General features: G+C 62.2%; 1 protein-coding gene across 2 annotated transcripts in view; it reads right to left on the reverse strand.

The window, feature by feature from the left end:
- CPLX2 (complexin 2) overlaps positions 1-19,727 on the reverse strand; it is a 70,183-nt gene that overhangs the window by 7,005 nt on the left and 43,451 nt on the right. The window contains exons 1-3 of one of the 2 annotated variants that reach the window (XM_037907846.2): positions 14,248-14,372; positions 4,977-5,092; positions 500-675 (exon numbers count right to left, since the gene is read on the reverse strand). In XM_037907846.2, coding sequence (XP_037763774.1) covers positions 500-675; positions 4,977-5,007 — 207 coding nt within the window. In that variant the 5' untranslated portion in view covers positions 5,008-5,092; positions 14,248-14,372. Of the gene's footprint in view, positions 1-499; positions 676-4,976; positions 5,093-14,247; positions 14,373-19,727 lie in introns of those variants that run through there. The other variant, XM_037907847.2, reaches the window with a different exon arrangement.

The raw sequence follows: 19,727 nt of genomic DNA on the forward strand, positions 1-19,727 counted from the left end.
CACCACCCTCTGCACCACAAGCCTACCGGTCTCAGAGCCCAGGCGGGACGGGGAGACAGAACAGGGCCAGGAGCAGCGTGGGCAGCATGCTCAGCACAGGGCCAGGAGGGGCGAACGAGGCGAGCGGCGTTCAGGGGTGTCGTATGGGAGGTTCCTGCAGAACTGCTGCATGTCTGGCTGAGCCGGAGTCACTCGAGCCCCGCCCCATGGGGCTGTCCACAGTCTGGCACTGGGAGGGGGCAGAGGGGCGCTGAGCCAGCTCCGGGGTGTTTGCAGCAGCGGGAGGGAGCAGCAGCTGCCGGGGTGGCCCCGTGACTGCCCAGAGCAGGGAGTCCCTCTCTACTCGGCCCTGCTATGGCCCCAGCTTGAGCACAGCGCCAGCCCCCCAGCCATCTCCGCACAGGGCTCCCCCCACTCCCGCACGGGCCCATCAGGCTGTGGCTGGGCACCGTCTGTGTGACACAGCCACACTCCAGCCCCGCCGCCCCGCCTCACCCACCTTATCCCGGATTTGTTGCCGGACCTTCTCCCTCTCGGCTTCCATCCTGGCGTGCTTGGCCTTCCGCTCCTCTTCCTGCTGGCGAAGGGCTTCTTGCCGCTCCTCCTCCTTCTTCTGAGCGTCGGGATCCTTCTCTTCCTCGCCACCCAGCATCTTCCCCATGTCCTTGGTGGCCCCTGCACAGGACACACCAGGCAGCATGGGAAGGGGAGCAAGGCTGCAGCCGGGGCTCGGGGATGCCCCCCTCCAATAGCTGCCTGGCGCCATCCCCTGCTGCCCCCCGCCTGGCCGCAGCCAGGAGGGGCAGAACTGGGCGAGGCAGGAAGGTGACTAGGGAATGAGACGCGGCTGCAGCTCACCAGAGGCCTGGGGCTGCCCTGCCCCCCCTCCAGTGCAGTCATTTACACCAGTGCGAGTGAGCGTGTCACAGGCGGGACTGACGTATCTCCCTGTCTGTCCCTCTTTCCTGTCTGCCCAGCAGCCGCGCTGTATTTATCCCACAACGCCCCTGGGGGCCAGGCAGGGCTGTACCCCATCCGGCAGCTGGGGCAGGGAGGCCCGGAGAACAGGATCTACCCAGGGCGTCTGGGGCTGGGTCTCCCAGCACTCACGGGGCCTGGCCTGGAGACCAGCAGGAGCCCTGACTCGTAGCTGGACTGCCAGGACCCCGCATACTGGCACCCGAGGGGCTTGGGGCACAGAGTAACCCTGGAGTGAGCCTGGGAAGCGCCAGCTACGGCTACGTGCCCAGCACCGGGGCCAGGCATTCAGCAGCGCAGGCTGGTGGGCTGGGAACCCAGCTCTCTCCTGTCACTGAGGCGCAGCTGCAGGGCGGCGGGGTGCCAGCGAGGCTCCCAAGACAGCGTCTCGGGGAATCCCCCTCTGCTACGCAGGGGGCAGTGCCCGCACCTGGCGCCTGCTGATTGGTTTTCAAACTGGCTGCAGCATGGCTCTGAACAAAGAGCCCTGCTCCGCGGCAGAGCCAGGCTGTGGGACGGACGGGGCTCTGCGCCAGGCTGGGTCTGGCCCTTGCCCTTCAGCCGAGGAATTACAGGCGCGTCAATGGAGGGAGGGAGGCTCCGCCAAGAGCAGGAGGGCAGGCAAGGGTGACACGGCGCCTGGAAAGGCTGGGAAGATCCGTGGGAGATTCTGCACAGGCCCCTGCCCCTGAGACATCCCAAGGCCGCAGCCTGCCACACAGACACCCCCTCCCTTGGGAAGCAGTAGCCAGGAGAGAGGACTCGGGGGTGATTGTGGGCAGCACGTTCGCTGGCTCCCGGGTTGCAATGAGCCCTGGCAGGGCACCCAGCCGGTGCAGTTTGGAGGCGGCATGGGCAGGGGGGGCTGTGTGCAGGCCTCGGCTGGGACCACCCCTTCCTAGCTGGGCTCCCCTTCGAGAAGCTGAACTGGGGACACGATTGCAAAGCAGCCCCCACGTGCAGACACAGCCCGTTTGGCGGGGGACGGGGAGCCTCAGGGCCTGGTAAAGGCAGTCCAGCCTGGACAAAGGGTAAGGAAATGTCCAGGAGGGAACAGTCTTACCCTGGGCAGGGCTAGAGGGGCTCCCTCGGGGTGCGTCCCACAGCCTCGGAGCTGGGCAGGGCCAGCGAGGAGGCAGCCAGACGTGGGTGATGGCAAAGGGACAACGTGGCCAAGCATCAGTGGCAGCTAATGCCAAAGGAGCGGGGATGCAGGGAGCCGGGCCAGGGGACAGCCAGAGGGGAGGGGGCAGCCAGGCTGTGGCCCAAGGAGCGGCTCCCCTCGCCCCTCCCTGCTCTGATGGGAGGCAGATTGATGTGTTTTGGCAGTGGAGACAGCGAGTTTACAGGTTAGCAATGGGAGCAGCGAGCAAACAGGCGACCCACGGCTCAGCTCAAGTGCCTTCTCCCGGGAGGGGCCGCGGCAGGTCTGGCCCGGTGCCGGGCAGAGACGTGAGCCACAGAGCTGTGCAAGTCACTCAGCATGGAACCCCGGAGCCGCAGGTCACGAGTGGAGACCCCCCAGGTGGGGAGAGACCCCCCACACCTCTCTGGATGGGAACGTGGACCCCCCCGGGAGCTTCTGGGTGGGCGCCCAGGTGCACTGCCAGACCCTCCCTGCAAAGCCCACGGAGCTGGTGGTGAAGTTTTGTCCCCCACGAATGCAAAGGCAAGAACCTGAGCAGACCAGTCGTGAGCTAGCGAGGTGCCAAGGCAGACGGGTCCCCGGACGTGCAGCCAGATCCCTGTCCTGGGCCCAGCACGGCCCCAGAGCGAGCAGGCCCCCTGGGGCCTTTCCTGCCACCTTCTGTGCCAGGGCCAGGCTGAGGGGCTCCCCCTTCCACAGTGGAGCTGCCCAGCGGCTGCAGATGCCAGGCTCCCCTGGCACCCAGCCAGTGAGGACCAGCACAGAGACCGCTGGGGGGCTACTGCCGGCAGTGCTGGGCAAGGGGGCGAGGCTGTGCTGCAGACCCACAGTGCGGCGTGGGGCGTACCTGGGAGAGGGCAGGCCCAGGGCCCAGCGGGAGGTGGGGCAGCCAGTGCCCATGCCGGGGAGTGCCCCGGGGGCACCAGGCTGGAAGCAGCAGCAGAAGGCTGGGTGTGACCATGTCTCGCGAGGCCCCATCAGGCTAGCAGCCCTGGCAACATGCCACCCACTGCTGATACAGAGCACCCCGCCCCCCTCCTGCCCCACACGCATACAGCATCAGGCCTGGGGCCGGGGAGCAGACAGAGCGGAGCTGGGGCACCCCCTGCAGAGAGGGCGAGCCCTCGGAGCACCCTGAGCACCCAGCCTGGTGCCCAGCAATCCCTGGTGCAGTGTGCTGGTCCCTGCCTAGCAGCCTCCCCATGCAGGGACCAGCTCTCCCAGCTGGAGCTGCTCCCGGCTGGCCCCTCGGCCAGGACAGAGAGGCCAGTGGTGCAGCCTAGAGCCAGGAGGGCAGCGCGTGGCAGCGGCCTGGGGGCTGGGCTGGGGCTGAGCTCGCTGTGGGGAGAACGGCAGAGATGCCATGGGGGAAGGTGCTGGGTTCCGGGTGTTCCAGTTCTTCCTGTCCTAGGGAGCTGGGTCTCTGGACTGCCGGCAGGGGGCTTTCCCCGTGGGGCAGGGCAGCAGCGTGGCCGTCTCCTCTCAGACACCCGCGGCCCACCGTCATGTCCTGTGGCTCTGCTCTGCCCCTCGGCCGATGCTCCGGGCCGTGCTTGCAGCCCCAGCCCCATTGGCTGCTCTCTCTGCTGTGTCCTGCCCCTCCCCGGCCTCCCCTGTCACTGCACTCTCCTTCGGTGCCAGGTGCCCTGCTCTTCCCCCGGAGAATCCAGGGGGGTTGGTTTATTCTTACATAGCTGCTGGGCTGTCCCCGTGTCGCTGACCATGCCAGGCCCCTGGGCTCTGCAAACCACCCAGTTTAGTGTCTCCTGTGACTCCACGGGGAAGGGAGCTGCCTCCCCAGGGCCCTTCACATCACTGTAAAGCTACAATGACTCAACCAGACAGCGATTCCCGATCAGCCAGGGGCTGCTCAGGGGAGGGCAGCCCAGTGGGACTGAGGTCAAGTCTCAGCTCTGCCACCCTGAGCTACCGTGGGCAAGTCTGTTCAATGGGAATCAAAGCCCTGGCCTGTCTTTCCAGGGGGCTGGGAGGGTAAATCCATTACAGACTGGGAGGGGCTCAGATACAAGAGTCACAGGGGCCAGGCAAGTCCCTTCGCTAGGACCCCAGCACAAACCAACTCCACTAGCCAGAGTGACAAGGGAAAACGCCAGCCAGTCAGCGAGGCTGGTGGCTAACGGCCCCACCTGGCAGCAGGAAAATCAGAACCCCACCGGGTGTTCCCCTCAGTGTGTGATGCCAGAGCTCTGAGTATGAAACAGGTCAGGGATTAAAACAGCTGCCACCTCTGTCCTGCTACAGCTGTCCTCAGCCTGTCGTTATCTAGCCCTTCCGTGTGGCTAGCACCCACCCCCGGCTGCCTGCCTGGGGCTCGCCGGTGAGTTATACCGGGGACTTCCCAGGGTCTCAAAGCTGCGGGCTCCATTCCCAGCAGAGTCGAGCTGCCGGACCCCCAGCGTGAGTGAGCGGGGCTATTGCTGGAGCGGGGGCGGGCTGGGTTGGAGGGTTTGTCAGCTCTCCAGGTATTCCAGGCACTTCCTGGCCCGCCAGCCTGATGCCAGGGGTCCAGGATCCCTGCTGCTTCTGGCTCTTTCACGGGACGGGACGCGAGGGAATAGCAGCACCGCCGTTAGAGAGAGACTGGGGAGCTGGTGCATGGGGCCACAGCTGGGCTCGGCTCCCCTGGGAGAACTCCCCACACCTGGCTCCTGGCACCCAGGTGGCACGTAGACAGAGAGAAACAATCCACATGGGTCTCCCCCTTTAGCAGCAGCCTTTGAGACAGTCCTAGGCCAAGCTCTCCTCAGTGTGGGGCCCCTTCTCAGACACCCAGCCAGGAGGGCGTGGGGCAGGCAGGCGGGCACGATCCAAATATGAAAAACAGACTTACCCCCTAACGCTTGCTTCATTACAAAGTCCATGCTGCCGGGCTGGATCAGTGCGCTCTAGACCACAGCAGAATTCTCATCCAGTGCTGTGGGCCGGACTCCTAGGATCAGGTGCCACCTGGCCGGGAAGGAGAGACACAGTGAGATGGGCTGAGAGCCAATGCAGAGGCCTTTGTGACGAAGTGGGACTGTTCTTAATATTTCCTCTGAATAGTGTGGGGGTGCCTCAGTTTACCCTATGCAGTTCTTAAGTATCTAGGGGGTGGGATAAGGGTGTATGATCATTGCAGAGCCCTAGAGGGCAGGTGTGTGCAGGGGTCTGGACACAGAGAATGGCCGACACCCTGTTTCCTGGCAACTGATGGCCTGGGCCCTTCCCCCCTGCAAGGTGAGAGCTAAAGGGTTGGAGAACAAAGGAATCAGGTGACCTCCTGGCCCGGGAAAGGGACAAAGCCCAGAGGAGGGGGGGCTGGAGGGAGTTTCAGTTTGGGGCTGGCTGGGACATGGAGTGAAGGGCAGACGGGGTTGTCTGGCTCACTGCCCCCCAAAATGGACCCGGCTGAGGAGTCCTGTTCTCTGCACCTACAAGCTCTGTGTTAGACCATGTTCCTGTCGTCTAATAAACCTTCTGTGTTACTGGCTGGCTGAGAGTCCCGTCTGACTGCAGAGTTGGGGGGCAGGACCCTCTGGCTTCCCCAGGAGCCCCGCCTGGGCAGACTCGCTGTGGGAAGGGCACGGAGGGGCAGAGGAGGCTGAATGCTCCGAGGTCAGACCCAGGAAGGTGGAGCCGGGTGAGCTGTGTGTCCTGCAGACAGGCTGCTCCCAGAGAGGAGACTTCCCCAGAGTCCTGCCTGGCTTCATGGGGAGCAGTTCCAGAGCATCGCCCAGGGACTCCTTGACAGCCTTACCCAGCGCCTGGGGCAAGGAGCGTTGGGGTAACCTTGCTCTTGTGATTAGCCCTAGTCTTTGCTGGCGCAGTCAGGCCCGAAGGGAACCATGTCACACTCACCAGAGGCGGTGATGGGGCAGGGGAAAGGAATTGCTATTGAGATGCAAATCATGGGCCAGATTCTGCTCTCACTTGCAGTGGTGTAAATCAGGATTAACTCCACTGACATCACTTTCAGGCCCCAATCTCCCTGCACAATCCCCACGGAAGCCTATGGCGCATACGATGACGAGGTGAGCTTGTCTCTGGGGCCAAAGGGAGATGACTGTAGGGATGAAGTGCAGCAGGCCACGTGGGACTGCGCGGGACACTCCAGTTTGACCCAGATGGATACAGGCCAACACATGCAGAATCCTGGCAGCCAGAACCAAAAGTGGGTGCCCAGGGCTGTGTTCCTGGCCCCCGCTCACCAGCTGCCTTCGCAGGATTAGTCATGGATCCACTCAGGGAAATAATTAGACTGATAAATACAAGCCGGCTCTTTCTCTCTCCTGCACCTCCCGCACACCTAGTCTACCTCTCACACGCTCACCCCACGCTCAGTGTGCGATTGTGCACACACACACACACACACACACACACTTTACACCACAGCAGCTTCAGACAGACTTACAACCATCCTGCTTCCCACTTGCTAGAAGGATCCAGGGCTCCTGTCTGCCAACTGCTGGCCAGACAGCCAGAGGGGACAAAGCCAGCTGGCAGCTCGCCCCAGCCTGGCTGGAATAGCCGCATGACACACCGTGGGCACCACCCAGCCACGGTAGAAAAGCCCCCCCATACAATGGAGCCCTGGATGGAACTAAGCTCTTTTCAGTTGGCAGCTGTACAGAGACGTATGGCTGCTTTTCTGCCTCAGGGACCCACGTGGGGTCTGGGATGGATACTGGAGTGACCCTGTGTTTGGCTGCTGTGGGTTCATGGTACAATGAGCTGACCGGACTGTGCGGGCACCTCTGCTAACTGGCCGGGGAGCAGATCTGCTCTGGTGCTGCTAAAGAGATTTGCTAGGTGCCAGGAAAGAAGCTACAAGCCCAGCTACCACTTAGCAAAGCTGCAGCTTTCAGCCCGGAGGTTTCCTGCTCACACCTGTCTGCCTCGTTACGTACATGGCCCCATTATCACAGTGAGGTAAGGCAGTGCTAGCAGGGTCCTTTTATGGGTGAGGAGCTGAGGCACTAAGTGCCTTGCCCCAAGTCAGTTGGGGAGTCTGTGGCAGGGCAGATTATTGAGCCCAGGTCTCCTGGGTCCTAGGCCAGTGCCCTGACCACTAGGCCATCCTGCCTCTCAAACTCCAGCTGGGGACAGATTCCCCTCAAACAGCTGAAAGGTGGCTTCCCCTCTCCTTACGCTGTTTCCATTGGAGCACCCTCACTTCCTGTCAATCCCCGTCCTCTTCTTGTAGTAACCTGACATTGCTCTTTGCACCAGTACTACCTGGGGTACCTTGCTGTAGCGCCTGGGAGCCTCGTCGTGGCCTAGGACCCCATCGTGCTAGGTGCTGTACAAGCACAGAGCCCTGCTCTATCTGCACCAAAACTCCACCTGTGCAAACAAAGCCCCCAAGGACACTGATAAACCTCCGACGCCTCCCTACTGCAGAAGCAGTGCAGAATATTCCCGACAGTCTGCAACTACGGGATGGGTGCAAACCCCACGGAGGGTGTGGCTAGGAGTCACAGGCCCAAAGTGAGAATGGGAACTTTGAGCATTGCTTTAGGCTGCTGCACCGTCTCCCCAGGGCATGGGTGCAAGTCCCATCGCTTGGGACATTTAACCCTAGGCTGACTGAAGCGTCAGCTGCACTGGTCCCTGGGAGACAGTTCTTGAGGCTCTGCTCCTGCACACCAGGTTGCAGCCTATTCGAGTGGCTGCATTTCCAGATGGGGCTTTACAACAGTGAAAGGCACAAGCTTGACTGGAGGCCATGCCAGAGATTGCTCATTGCACCCTGCCTTTCTGGAGCGACGCCCTCTGGGAGCACCTCGTTCTCGGCTGTGGGGTTAAGTGACTGGAAACAAGCAGGGATTTGATCCTTCGCGGGCCAGCGGAATGTGCCCAGAACCGTTTGACGTGAGGGCAGACAGCACGGCCGTGATGCCAATGACTCATGCATGACCGATCTAACATGCAGATCAGCGCCTTCCTTTCCCTTTCAGAAGGGTTTCGTGTTCCTAACTCCAGCCCATTCCATCCAGTGATGATGGGCAGTTCCTAGACTTAAGGTTGCCTGACGTGTCCCATCATAAGACCCAGTATTCAGCTGCTTACAAATTTGACAAAGTTTAACCATTTGGGGCTTTTCTGAATGTTTCAGCAAAAAATGATTCAGCCACTTCTCACAAGGAGATCGGGAGTAGCACCCTGGTGTCAGGAACGCGCCTTTTGTCTTCCCCAGGGAAATCTGCCCAAGTTTGGAACTGCTGGAAACGGCTGTTCACACGAGCTCGGTAAAACCTTTTTAGGGTTCAGCAGCCAACTTCTCTGCAGAGTCCATCTGCACTGAGCATGCTGCATCCCCTCGCAGCGTCTACATGCCAACAGGACTGCCCGCGCTCTGTCCCCACAGAGCGACTGCGCATGCTCCCTCCCAGGCCTGAGCAGCTGCCAGGGAACCCTGCTGGCTGCCTGGACGGGGTGGAGCACGGCATGCCCTGGCCAGACAACGGGCCAAATTCAGCCCTCACGTAAATGGAGACCACTCCTATCAGAGTCCGTGGCGAGTGCCCCTGCTTATGCCCAGCTCCTTATTTGCCCCAGTGTATGAATCGATGCCCCCTCATCCCTCCCGCTCTGCAGCAGGAGACAGCCGGCAGAGGAGACTGCCCTCAGCTGGGTTCTCAGAAGGCTGTTTCCATCGTAATGTGGAAGCCAGCTCAGCATTTTCCATTTCCTTGTGCCCTCTGTGAGCCCCTGGATACAGAGGCCAAGTCTACACGATAGCCTTTGCCAGCTTAGCCGTGTCAGCCAGGGGTGTGTGATGAGGTGTGATCCCTGCTGGCAAAAGCTCCTTGTGTAGACACAGCTATAGCTGCAAAACGGCATTTTTGCCACTACAGAGTATTTTGCTTGAGGGGCTGATACAAGCCCTGCTCGCACAAACCATGGAATCAGCTGCATCCAGGCTGGAGTGCTTTGCTGGTGTAACGTGCCTGGATAGCTAACCTGGCAGAGTGCTCCGAGTACAGTCCTGGCCAGCACATGTGGAGAACAGAGGGACTCCCTTCGGTACCAAGCCCTAGGCCTACACTCGCTCGTTGAACCGGAGGGCCAGCTCTGAGGTAAACACTAGAGGGCAGCACGGCCCCATTAGCCCTGCTGCTCTGGGGTAGGGGTTATTGCAGTTCCACCCAGTTTCTGTTCTACACGGGAGCACCTGAAGCTGGAATGAAGCCTGCAGCTTTGGGGAGTGTCCAGGGAGGTTGGTCTCAAGCGGTGCTTCCAGCAGCTGAGGGAGCGGGTGTTACGGCTGCAGTCACACATTTGCACTCTTACCATGGCCTGGCCTGGGCCCTGGGGCCTGGCCGCTGGAAGGTTTGGGGAACGCCTGGGGTCTACACACACCGATTCCCTGCTTAGTCCTGCTGGCCTTGCAGCCGATTTAATAACTGATTAAAGCAGAAACAGTTCGATCCGTCCCCACTCTCCGACAGCAGGATCTCCCAGCCGGCCCTGCTTCTGGGAGCGAGGGGAGCAGGTGGGGATTGGTACCCAGAGGGCCGTGCGAATGAAATGGATTCAGACGGTGGGCCACCTCAGCATGGCTTAAACCGGTCAATTACAAACGGCTCACGTCTCTAGTGGAGACGCAGCCTGGATTTAGATTAGAGCTTGCTTCCCAAGCCAGGCACCTGCCGGCTGAACACTGCTGCCTTGGATCCCCTGCACCTGTATCATCATTCACTAGCGTCAGTCCCTGGCCTGTGGCTGCTGGAGGGCAGAGGGGGAGACCCCTTCAACCACATTGCTTCAAACACAAACACAGGCCAGCCACTACAAACCGCAGCAAGCCCCCTGTCGAGGGGATGAGGGTTCTCCTGCTGCTCTCGGGGAAGCAGGCAGCCTCCCCACTCAATTGATTTTAGCCCTGCCTCATATGAATTAGCCACTGTAGGTTCTTGATAATTAAGTTCATTTTTGCAAGGCAGAGAAGGCTTCTCGGTCGAGGTCGTGGGAGGCTCGTTAGCCTATGGCTAATGGCTCGTTAGCAGGATGCAGGCAGGCTCTCAACTCAGCTCTTAGCACCAGTCTGTCCCTCCCCACCGGGCCGGGCCGGCTGCTGATGGAGCATTTGTAGTCACTTTGCAGCCTCCCCTCAGCTTTGATTTAATGCTTTGATACGGCGTCATCATCAGGAAGACGATTCCTTTGGCGAGTGCTGCGGCTAATACTTGGGAGAGTGGCTCTCCCCTCTCACGTCTCATGCCACCCCCCCCCGGGCGAACCCGGCCTTCTGGGTCTGGAATTGGGGAGCAGAAAATTAAGTAGCATAATTTGGGGGTGGGATGGGGCATCTGGGAGGGCTGTTCTCCGTAAAGCCCACGCATGGGGGGACGGGGCAGGACGCCAGCTCCCTGGGGGAAGCAGGAGGTTCTGAATGAACGAGGTTTGGACAAGTGAGGCTGTTGGCAAGTCGCCAGAGAGTCACAAGGAAGAGAAATCTTAGCAATAATCATAAATAACAGAATGACAGCTGCTAGAGAGAGGAAAGACCTATGACATCACCCAGGCAGTCTCCCTGCCAATGCAGGATTGATCTGGGCTGGCCATTTCCTGGAATAGGGTCCAATCTAGGTGTAAAACCCCCAGGCAACCGGACGTCTGCCACGGCCCCCAGGAAACGCTTCTGTTGCCTAACCCAGCCCTGCCAGTCACCGCGCCAGCAATGCCCGCGCTGGGGAGGATAGGACGGTGGCGTATTTACACAGTGCTGTGAACTCAGCCAGCCCTGCCCCTGCCCCCCTGTCAGCGCTGCGCCATGTAGGGGGGCCGGACAGGGAAGAGGTTTCAGACAAACACGGATTTTTGCACACAAGCTGCAGCTCCTCACCGATTGCAAGGCCAGAGGGGATCCCTGTGATTGTCTAGTCTGACCTCCTGCATAACACAGGACAGAGACCTGCCGCAGGCTAATTCCTAGAGCAGAGTTAGAAAAACCTCCCCTCTGGATTTAACGATGTTAAGTGATGGAGGATCCACCAGGACCCTGGGGAAGTTCTTCCACTGATTCATCACCCTCATGGTTAAAAAGTTACACCTTATTTCCAGTCTGGTGCATGCAGCCCCTAGTCTGGGCTCAGAGCCAGCCCAGAACAATCCCAGCAAGCACACCCATCCACTCAGCCCGGACTGTGTCCCCGACCCTTCCCGAACCCTGAGGGCTCTGCCCGCTCCCTGGGCTCATAGAGTCACTTTGCGCCTGGCCTGGCTGTTGCAGGACCTTGGGGCTTGGAGAGAACCTGGCTCTGGAGCCTCAGTGTATCACAAGGGGAGCAGGGTGCGGGGCAGGAGCTGGATTGCAGGGGCGACCCACAGCCTCCAGGCTGCCCCTTCTAGCTCTGGGCCCCTTGGGGAGCCCCTGATCCCCGCATTGCTCCTGCAGAAAAAAGTCATCAAGGAAGACTCTGCTCAGCCCAGTCAGGGCCTGCATCACTGCTCCAGGCCCGAGGTGGTGGGGATGGGCATGGCCATGCTCTCCCTATGGCCAGTGCCCAGCTGGAGTTGGCCACAGGGACTTCCCATGGGGCAGTGTGGGAGGAGAGCCTGGGGCCTGGAATGCAGGGTGGGCACTGAGCTCTGAGACACAGACAGCCCCCAGTGTAACAGGATCATGATGGTCTCATAGAGCCCCTCCCCCCCCCCCCCCCCGCACGACAGGGCACCTGCTCCACCTGATTGTCTCCCTTGTTCGCAGCTGCTGAGGGTGAGGAGTTGTGAGCCCACAAGGATGGACAGATCTGGAGAGATGGACGCGCTGTCCAGCCCCCCAGAGTCCCTTCCCAGCACTGCCCCAGGAACAGGTCTCACGCCAATTCTGGCTGGCGTCTCTGCATGTGAAGGGAGGCACAGTCGAGGTGCCCGGGCTGTACAATGTGCCGTGGGGTGTACATGCCGTGTTGGCGGGTGGGCGAGGTGCCCGGGGTGTACAATGTGCCCTGGGCTGTACGTGCCGTGTCGGCGGGTGGGCGAGGTGCCCGGGGTGTACAATGTGCCGTGGGGTGTCTGTGCCGTGTCGGGGGGTAGGCGAGGTGCCCGGGGCGTACAATGTGCCCTGGGGTGTACGTGCCGTCTCGGCGGGTGGGCGAGGTGCCCGGGATGTACAATGTGCCCTGGGGTGTACGTGCCGTGTCGGGGGGTGGGCGAGGTGCCCAGGGTGTACAATGTGCCCTGGGGTGTACGTGCCGTGTCGGGGGGTGGGCGAGGTGCCTGGGGTGTACAATGTGCCCTGGGGTGTACGTGCCGTGTCGGGGGGTGGGCGAGGTGCCCGGGGTGTACAATGTGCCCTGGGGTGTACGTGCCGTGTCGGCGGGTGGGCGAGGTGCCCGGGGTGTACAATGTGCCGTGGGGTGTCTGTGCCGTGTCGGGGGGTGGGCGAGGTGCCCGGGGCATACAATGTGCCGTGGGGTGTCCGTGCCGTGTCGGCGGGTGGGCGAGGTGCCCGGGGTGTACAATGTGCCATGGGGTGTACGTGCCGTGTCGGGGGGTGGGCGAGGTGCCCGGGGTGTACAATGTGCCCTGGGGTGTCCGTGCCGTGTCCGGGAGGTGGGTGAGGTGCCCGGGGTGTATTTGCTGTTGCAGGGCGTGTCTGTGAATACACCCCGGGGGGGTTTCCCGAGCAGGGAATGTGCAGGGGCTCCAGCTGTGGGGTGCCAGCTTGCTGGCCTGCCTGCAAGGTCCGGTTGTGGGGAAATGTGGGGTGCAGGGGGCGCCGGTGCCTTTTCCGGGACAGCGCTGACAGGGGTATCCGAGCAGAGCTGGGGGATGTGCCCGGAGCGCCCGGCCATGGCCAGGGGCAGGCAAGCGGCAGGCGGGGGGGGAGCCCCAAGGCGCCCAGGGAGGGACGCATTAGCGGGGCAGAGGGTCCAGCAGGCAGCCCCCCGCCCCCCTCCCCCGGCGATTTTCTTGTGATTCTGGCACATGCACAGGACAGGAGACCCCCAAGGCAAACGCCGCCTGGCGCAGCGGGTCTGCAGCCCGGAGCCCCAGCTCCCCTCGCCGCTCCGGGGTGCAAACACCGGTGTGTGCGAGGCGGAGCGAGCGGGGACGCAGCCCAGCCCAGGACAGGCTCTGCCCAGCTGCCCCCCGCGCGGCGGAGCTGGGGCGTCCTTCTGCCGGGGCTCGGCCGCGGGCAGCCGCTGGGGAACGTGTCCCGGATCTGTCTCCAGCCCGGGCAGGCGGGCTGGGCTGTGCGGGGCTCCGGGCACTGGGAGCTGAGCCCCGCCGGCTGCAGGGAGAGGGGGCGGGTCGCCAGCCCAGGATGGGGGCTCCCCGAGGGGCTTTGCGGCTCCCTAGTTCTGGCTGAGCCCCGCGTGCCCTGTCCCAGCCCCGCACCCGCAGGAGAGGCACGTTCCCCGGCTCGGCCCCCAGCGCCTCGCGTGTGTCCCGGCCGCTGGCCGCAGCCGCGAGGGGACGGTGAGGGGCCGGCGTCGCTTCCCTGCTGTAGTGGGCAGGGGCCGGAGCAGCGCCGCGGGGACACACAGCGGGAGTTGCACGGGCGCAGCTTGGCCCGGAGTAACCCGGGTGCGCCAGGCGGGCGAGCGGCTGGGGGGATCAGGGGGATCCCGGACTCGCTTTGCCATTAGCCCGGGGCGCTGCCGGCGGGTCCATGCGCCCGGAGGCAGCGCCCAGCGCCGTGCACAACCCAGCGGGGCACGCAGGGACCCCGGCACCCCCACCCCTACCACTGGGGTCACCTGCCGGGCCGAGGAGCCCCGCACCGGCCGCTCGGCTCCTGCCTGAGCCCGAGCCCGGACAGACGGGGCCCCCGGGGCAGCCTCTGGCTTTGCGGGGTGGGGGGAAGGGGGAGGATCGGAGCGCCCCGGTTTGCTCCCCCCGGGCCGGGACGCGAACCCGCGCTCCCTCTGGGCAAAAGTTCCTTCCCCTCCCAGCAGCGACCGGCGGTCGGGTGCGGGGGGCTGCGGGACGCGCCGGGCGCCTCGCCCCCCGGACCCGGAGCCCTGGATGGGGCCCGTCCCCATGCGCCCCCATCTTCCAGCAGGCCCGGGGCGGGTGCGCTGCGCGCCCGGACCCATGCGCCAGGGCCGCGGTGCCAAGCCCCGTCCCCTCCCGCTCCCGCTCCGGGGCTGCCCGCGGGACCCACTCACCCGGGACGCTCCAGCAGCCCGTGGCCGGCGGGGAGTGAGCGCTCCCCAGCCCTGCGCGCAGAGCCCGCCTCCCTCCGCTCCGCAGCCTGCCGGTGCCTCCCCCCAGCCCCTGACGCGCCTGCCTCTCTCCTCCCCGAGCGAGTGGGCAGCTGCCGGCTCCCCCCGCCAGCCCGGGGCGCCTCTGCCCAGCCCCGGGGCCGGCTCGCTCCGCTGCGCCCCGCCTGCCACGGGCCCCAGCGCGGCCACGGGGCCGCCCGGGGGCAGGGGGCCGGAGCCCTGCGGGGCTGCTCCGTCCTCAGCACCCTGGTTAGCGCCCTGCCTGCTCGCCAGCCGGGCCATCCGCCGCCTCCCGGCGCCTGCTGGTAGCCAAGGGGGCCCCGCGCCCTTCTCCAGCGCCCAGCCAGAGCCCTGAACACCGCGGTGGGGGCCGGGGCTGGATCTTGCGCGGCCTCCGGCCGGCGGGGCTGCAGGATGGAAGGGGCGGGGAGGGGTCTGACTGCTCCAGCTCACACTGGGTGAATCCGGAGTAACTCCACGGAAGTCACCGCTGAGGTGACAGCAGGATCGGGACCCGCCGGTTTCCGCGTTTTAGCGCTGACCCCAGCGCAGCGCCCTGTACACACGAGGGAGAGACACACACAGCAGCCGGGTAATTACCGAAGCAGACAACCCCCAGCCCATGAATTAACCGACCCCCCCTCCTTTCACTTGGCCTTTCCCCTTTTCTTGTACATTTCCAGCTCTGCTGATCCCACTGAAAACACACAGCTGGAGTTTACACGGCAAGCCGGCCTCACACCCGACCCAGCAGAGTCCGGACAAGGGCAGATCCACGTTCTGTGCTTAGAAATGATTTATAGCCAATATCCCCGCCTTTGCTGCCTGTTTGCTAGCGGGACTAAGTGAGGGCTGGCTGGGAGGCCCCTACCTCTGCGCCTGTCATGAGCCGTGGCTGGGGCCGAGAGCTCATCGGGGAAGCTAAGGACAGTGGTTTGTGTGCGGGTCTGAGAAAAAACAACGTGGAAAGAATTAAAATGTCAAAGGAGGCAAATCTGTTGACCAGTGGGGATTTCCTTTACACTCCCCGGCTGTGTCTCCATTTGCCAATTAAGGTGCTCTCCTCGAAAGAGATCAAATGCTTCGGGACGCAGCCAAGGTGAGGGGGGGACCTGTGCCCTGGTATCGAAGAGCGAGCAAGTGGGCCCTGCAACCCAGGGGCCCGGTGGCGCAAGGCCTGGCCCTGGGCGTAGCTGTGTTTGCATTTCCGTAGCCAGGCATGCGGGTGCCTCTGCACGTGTGCCTGTCCCTGCGGGGCACACCTCTGTGCACGCCTGTGTCCTGGGGGGTGTGGGCACGTCTCTGGGTGTCCGCGTGCCCAGGGTTAGAACGCAGGGCTCTGGGCGTGCATCTGGGCATATTGGCAGGCGTCTGCATGTGTATGCGTGTGTGTGCGTGTGCGTGTGTGCGTGCGCGTGTGTGTTCCCCGCTACGATAATAACTTCCCCCACATGCTTTTTTCAAACCCCAGGGGCCCAGCCTTGCAAAACGGGCATGAACATTTATCAGCTCAAGCACCACATCTACTCACCCGCCCTTTGTCATGACTGAGGGTAATGGGGGGAAACAGATATTTCACTCCCCCGTGAAAAGATGTCTGGACTCAGCAAGTGGGTGACCAGAGCCCGGCAGTCACCTTTCCCGGGAGTTCCCAGGGAGGGGTAGCGAAGGGCTGTATGGACACTCGGTAGACAGCGTGGCAATGCGTGTGGGTTCGGGGGGGATGAATGGTAACGTGTACTGAGTGCTAGGTGTGCCCATCAATCTGTATGGTGTGGAGGTGTCACGACACTCATGTTGGTGCATGTGGGTGTGAGAGAGAGATTTCCAGGGATTTATCCATGGCAGAGAGACGGTGGTGCCTTGAGTGCACATGGGACAGTGAGAGGGTGTCATTGGGTGACGTCACTGGGAGTGGTGGTTTCCTACACCAGGGACAAATTTGGCCCCAGGAGTGTTGAAGACTGAGCTAGCTGGAATTAAATAAGGGCGGGAGGCGTCCCCTCTTTGATACCCTCTTGTGAAGTGCTTCTTCTGTGACGCTTCCCTTCCCCTCCCTGCCTCCCCGGGGGAAGTGACCCACCCACGCTGGCTCTCGAATCCACACAGAATGTAGAGGCGGAACTGTCTTTGTTCAGCGTTAACAACGCAGTCGTGAAGGACAGAGCGGAGTTCACCTAGGAGCTCTTCCCCTGGCTTGGCTGCCCCTGGGGCTCCTCGCTCAGCACTGCTCAGCCCACACCCAGCATCCTCGTTCTGAGCCACCTGCCTCACTGACCCCGCAGAGCCCCTTTGGTTAATTATGATCAGACCAGGGCCTTGGCGTACTAGGTGCCTCACAAACACGCCATAAGGAGAGAATTCCCTCCCAGCGGAGTTTCCTTCAGTGGGGTCAACCCTGAAGACACTGGTGGCCTGTCACAGGCTCTGACACACCCAGAGCACACCCCGATCGAGGCCAGTTACACCATACTACCACCTACACCTGCTTTCCTCCCCTTGTTAGTCACTGATGAATTTAGCCCAGAGACTCCACGGGGACCTGCTCCCCCTTCCTCCAGGCTGCATTTGGCCCTTGCAGCTCGGAGTGACGGTGCTGAGACGGTGGGGCCCCTGCTACTCATCATTTCATTTCTTAGAGGAGGCGAACAGAGGTGTGGACCCCCCTCCCCCACCATGGGGTCTGGCGTGGTGCAGCAGCTCCACACCTGTGTCCCAGCAGCGGGTCCCAGGTCACTGTAGGGATCTAAAGTGCACCTGTGCAGTGGCCCCATCGCTCCCAGCAAGCCAGGCCAACCTCCCTCCCTCCCTGCAAAACAACAGACACGCTGCCACGCTTGGCTAGACACACTGCTCCCAACCCACTGCCTCACCCCGCCAGCCAGGCGTGGCAGCATGCAAGTGCCCGTGGCCAGTGTGAGGACCAGAGGTGCCCAGCCCAGGACCAGTGGCGGGGGATGAGGGTGAGGGAGGAAGGGCTGGCGCAGTTACTCGGTACCCAGTGCGGGCCGGAAGATGGCCGGAGGTGGGTAAGTCTGCCAGGCCTTTTGCTCAGCTCCCGATGCACACAGCAGTCACACGAGCAACAGCTCAGTGCAAGCGTCTCCCCCAAGGGGCACCCAGGAAACCCCAGGCGAGGGCTGGAGCTGTACCCTCCGGAGCTATTGGAAATGAGAGGATCGCTAAAGCGGGGGAGGGACATCATGAGGTGCCACCTCCGAGCCTCACTGAGCCGGGGCTAAGTACCTGGGCTCCCAGCACAGCCCAGCTGACCAGTCGGAAAGCGTCAGTGTAACGAAGGCTCAGGTCCTGTGAACGAGTGAATGGGGGTCAGCCCACCGAGCGCGCAAAGGGAACCGGAGCCGCTAGGAGCGAGAGCAGGGGGAGGGCTGCATCCATTCTGCAGGCACGGAGGAGCCCAGGAATCGCTCGTCGTGGGTCGGAGTGGGTGCTGGCCTTGCAATGGCCTCCTCGCAGATTCCTAGGCACTTTGGGGGCTTGACAGAAGTGGCACCCGCAATGCAGGGAGGGATCCCAGCTTTTCCTGCTTCCTCTCCCTCCTCTGTCCCCTCCACGGGCTCCTCCTGCTGATTGCTTTGCCCGGGGAAGATGCCCGGGGCGAGCTGGAGGCCAGTCGCCCAGGGCAGGAGGGAGCAGGGAGGGCTACCTTGCCTGTTGCCGCAGTGCTCTCCAGGGCAGGGGCTGTGCCCAGGACCCAGGCCAGCGGGGCCCCGACCCACCATCCTCTGGTGCAGAGAGCTGCTGCCTGTGGGGACTTCCAGGCCCCATGAGGCCACTTGGCCGGGTGGCTCAAGTGAAGACAGAGCATGGCATGCTGGGACCTGCAGTTTCTGCCAGCCAGCTGTGGCCCGCAGAAGCACAGCAAGCTGCCAACAGAGCCCTGGGCTGGACAAAGCCCAGTTTGCCTCTGATTTACTTGCGCCATTGTGACGGCTCGAGCCGGTGCAATTTTAACCCCAGAGGACGGAGAGAGCGCCCGCTGGAGGGAACATTTCTAAGCAGTGCTCAGCCAGCCAGAACCACGAACGCACCGGGAGAGATGCGACGAAATAGTGGATTTACGCATATCACGAGAAGCGATGACCTTAGAGGCATCAAAACCGACTGAAGAGTAGTAGAGCACCAGGCCCTGGTAGGAGAGGTGCTGAAATGCCGAGGAAGGGCTGTGAATGACATGGCACATTGTACAGAATGGTCTAGCAAAGGGAGATCTGTCCTGAGGAGCAGAGAAGAGGAGTTATCTGCAAAATCCCCGCAAAGGGGGACCAGGTTATTTGTGATAATTGCAGAGGCGGGACACTCCTGTCTACTTGGAAAAGTGTTTTACATTAGCATTTGAATAGGATGAAAAGTGCTTTTGATAAAGTTCCTGGGGAAGAACAGGCTGGATTTTGATTTGGTAGGTCGTGTTCAGACCAGAATTTTGCCTGGAGGAGACTTATTGAGACAGGCTTAGAATACAAGCAGGAGATAGTTTTTAACTTCCTTGATTGTACGAACGCGTGTGCTCGTGTCTGCAGAGAAGCCCTGTGGAAGATCCTGGGGCACTCTGGAATTCCAGAACAGACTGTTCACCAGCGCAGGGGCTGAAGAGTGACCGTTTCGGGAGTCGTTCGGCAACCATCCGTTGGCCTGTTCCTGCCCGGCGGACGAGTCACTGCCTCAAGTTTTTGTTTCAGCCCAAATGCTTCTAAAAGGAGCAAAGTTCCCACCTTTGGGCTTGTAGGTGCATGAAGGGCGATCTTAGTGACTAGACACGATGGTGATGGGCGCACTGGAAACTTCTGCAATAGAGCGAGAGCTGCAGGAGCATTTTCCCCCCTGGTGCTCGGCGGCAGGCACAGACCCCAGCGCTTTATCCCAGGGCCTGGGATTGTGGGGGCTTGAGTAACTCGACGCACGTGTGCAAGGTGTGTGTGCGTGTGCACATACAGCTGTGTGCACTGGCAAACACCCCTCCCCCCAGTACATGTGCATGGGAGGCTTGGCAGGCCTAGGCCACGACCCGGCCTCTGGCCTGCGCCTTCCAGGAGCTGACCTCTGGGGCTCTCTTTTCAGCAAACGGCCTGAGTTGGTTCCAAGTGTGTTTTTCATTCAGGTGCATAAGAGTCCTTCACACGCAGCTCCAGACCTTTAGGGGCCCAAAGTCTGAAGGTCTCCGGGCTGGAGCATCAGGCTTGGACAGCTTTTAAGGATGAGCTTCCTGGCCGATTGCTGACCTGTCCGGCAGACAGCCCGGCCTGCTGTCCTGTCAGGGGAGTCCCTAAACTCGACGCTAGTGGGCCGCATTCATCCCTGCGGTCCATAGAACGAGGCCAGGGAGGGATCCGGTGCCGGGCCCCGGACGGCTGCAGAGCAGAGAGCTGCGCGCCGGCAGAGACTGCCTGTCTGTTTTTCTGGGT

The sequence above is a fragment of the Chelonia mydas genome, chromosome 8 (assembly GCF_015237465.2).
Source record: "Chelonia mydas isolate rCheMyd1 chromosome 8, rCheMyd1.pri.v2, whole genome shotgun sequence".
Lineage (NCBI taxonomy): Eukaryota > Metazoa > Chordata > Testudines > Cheloniidae > Chelonia > Chelonia mydas.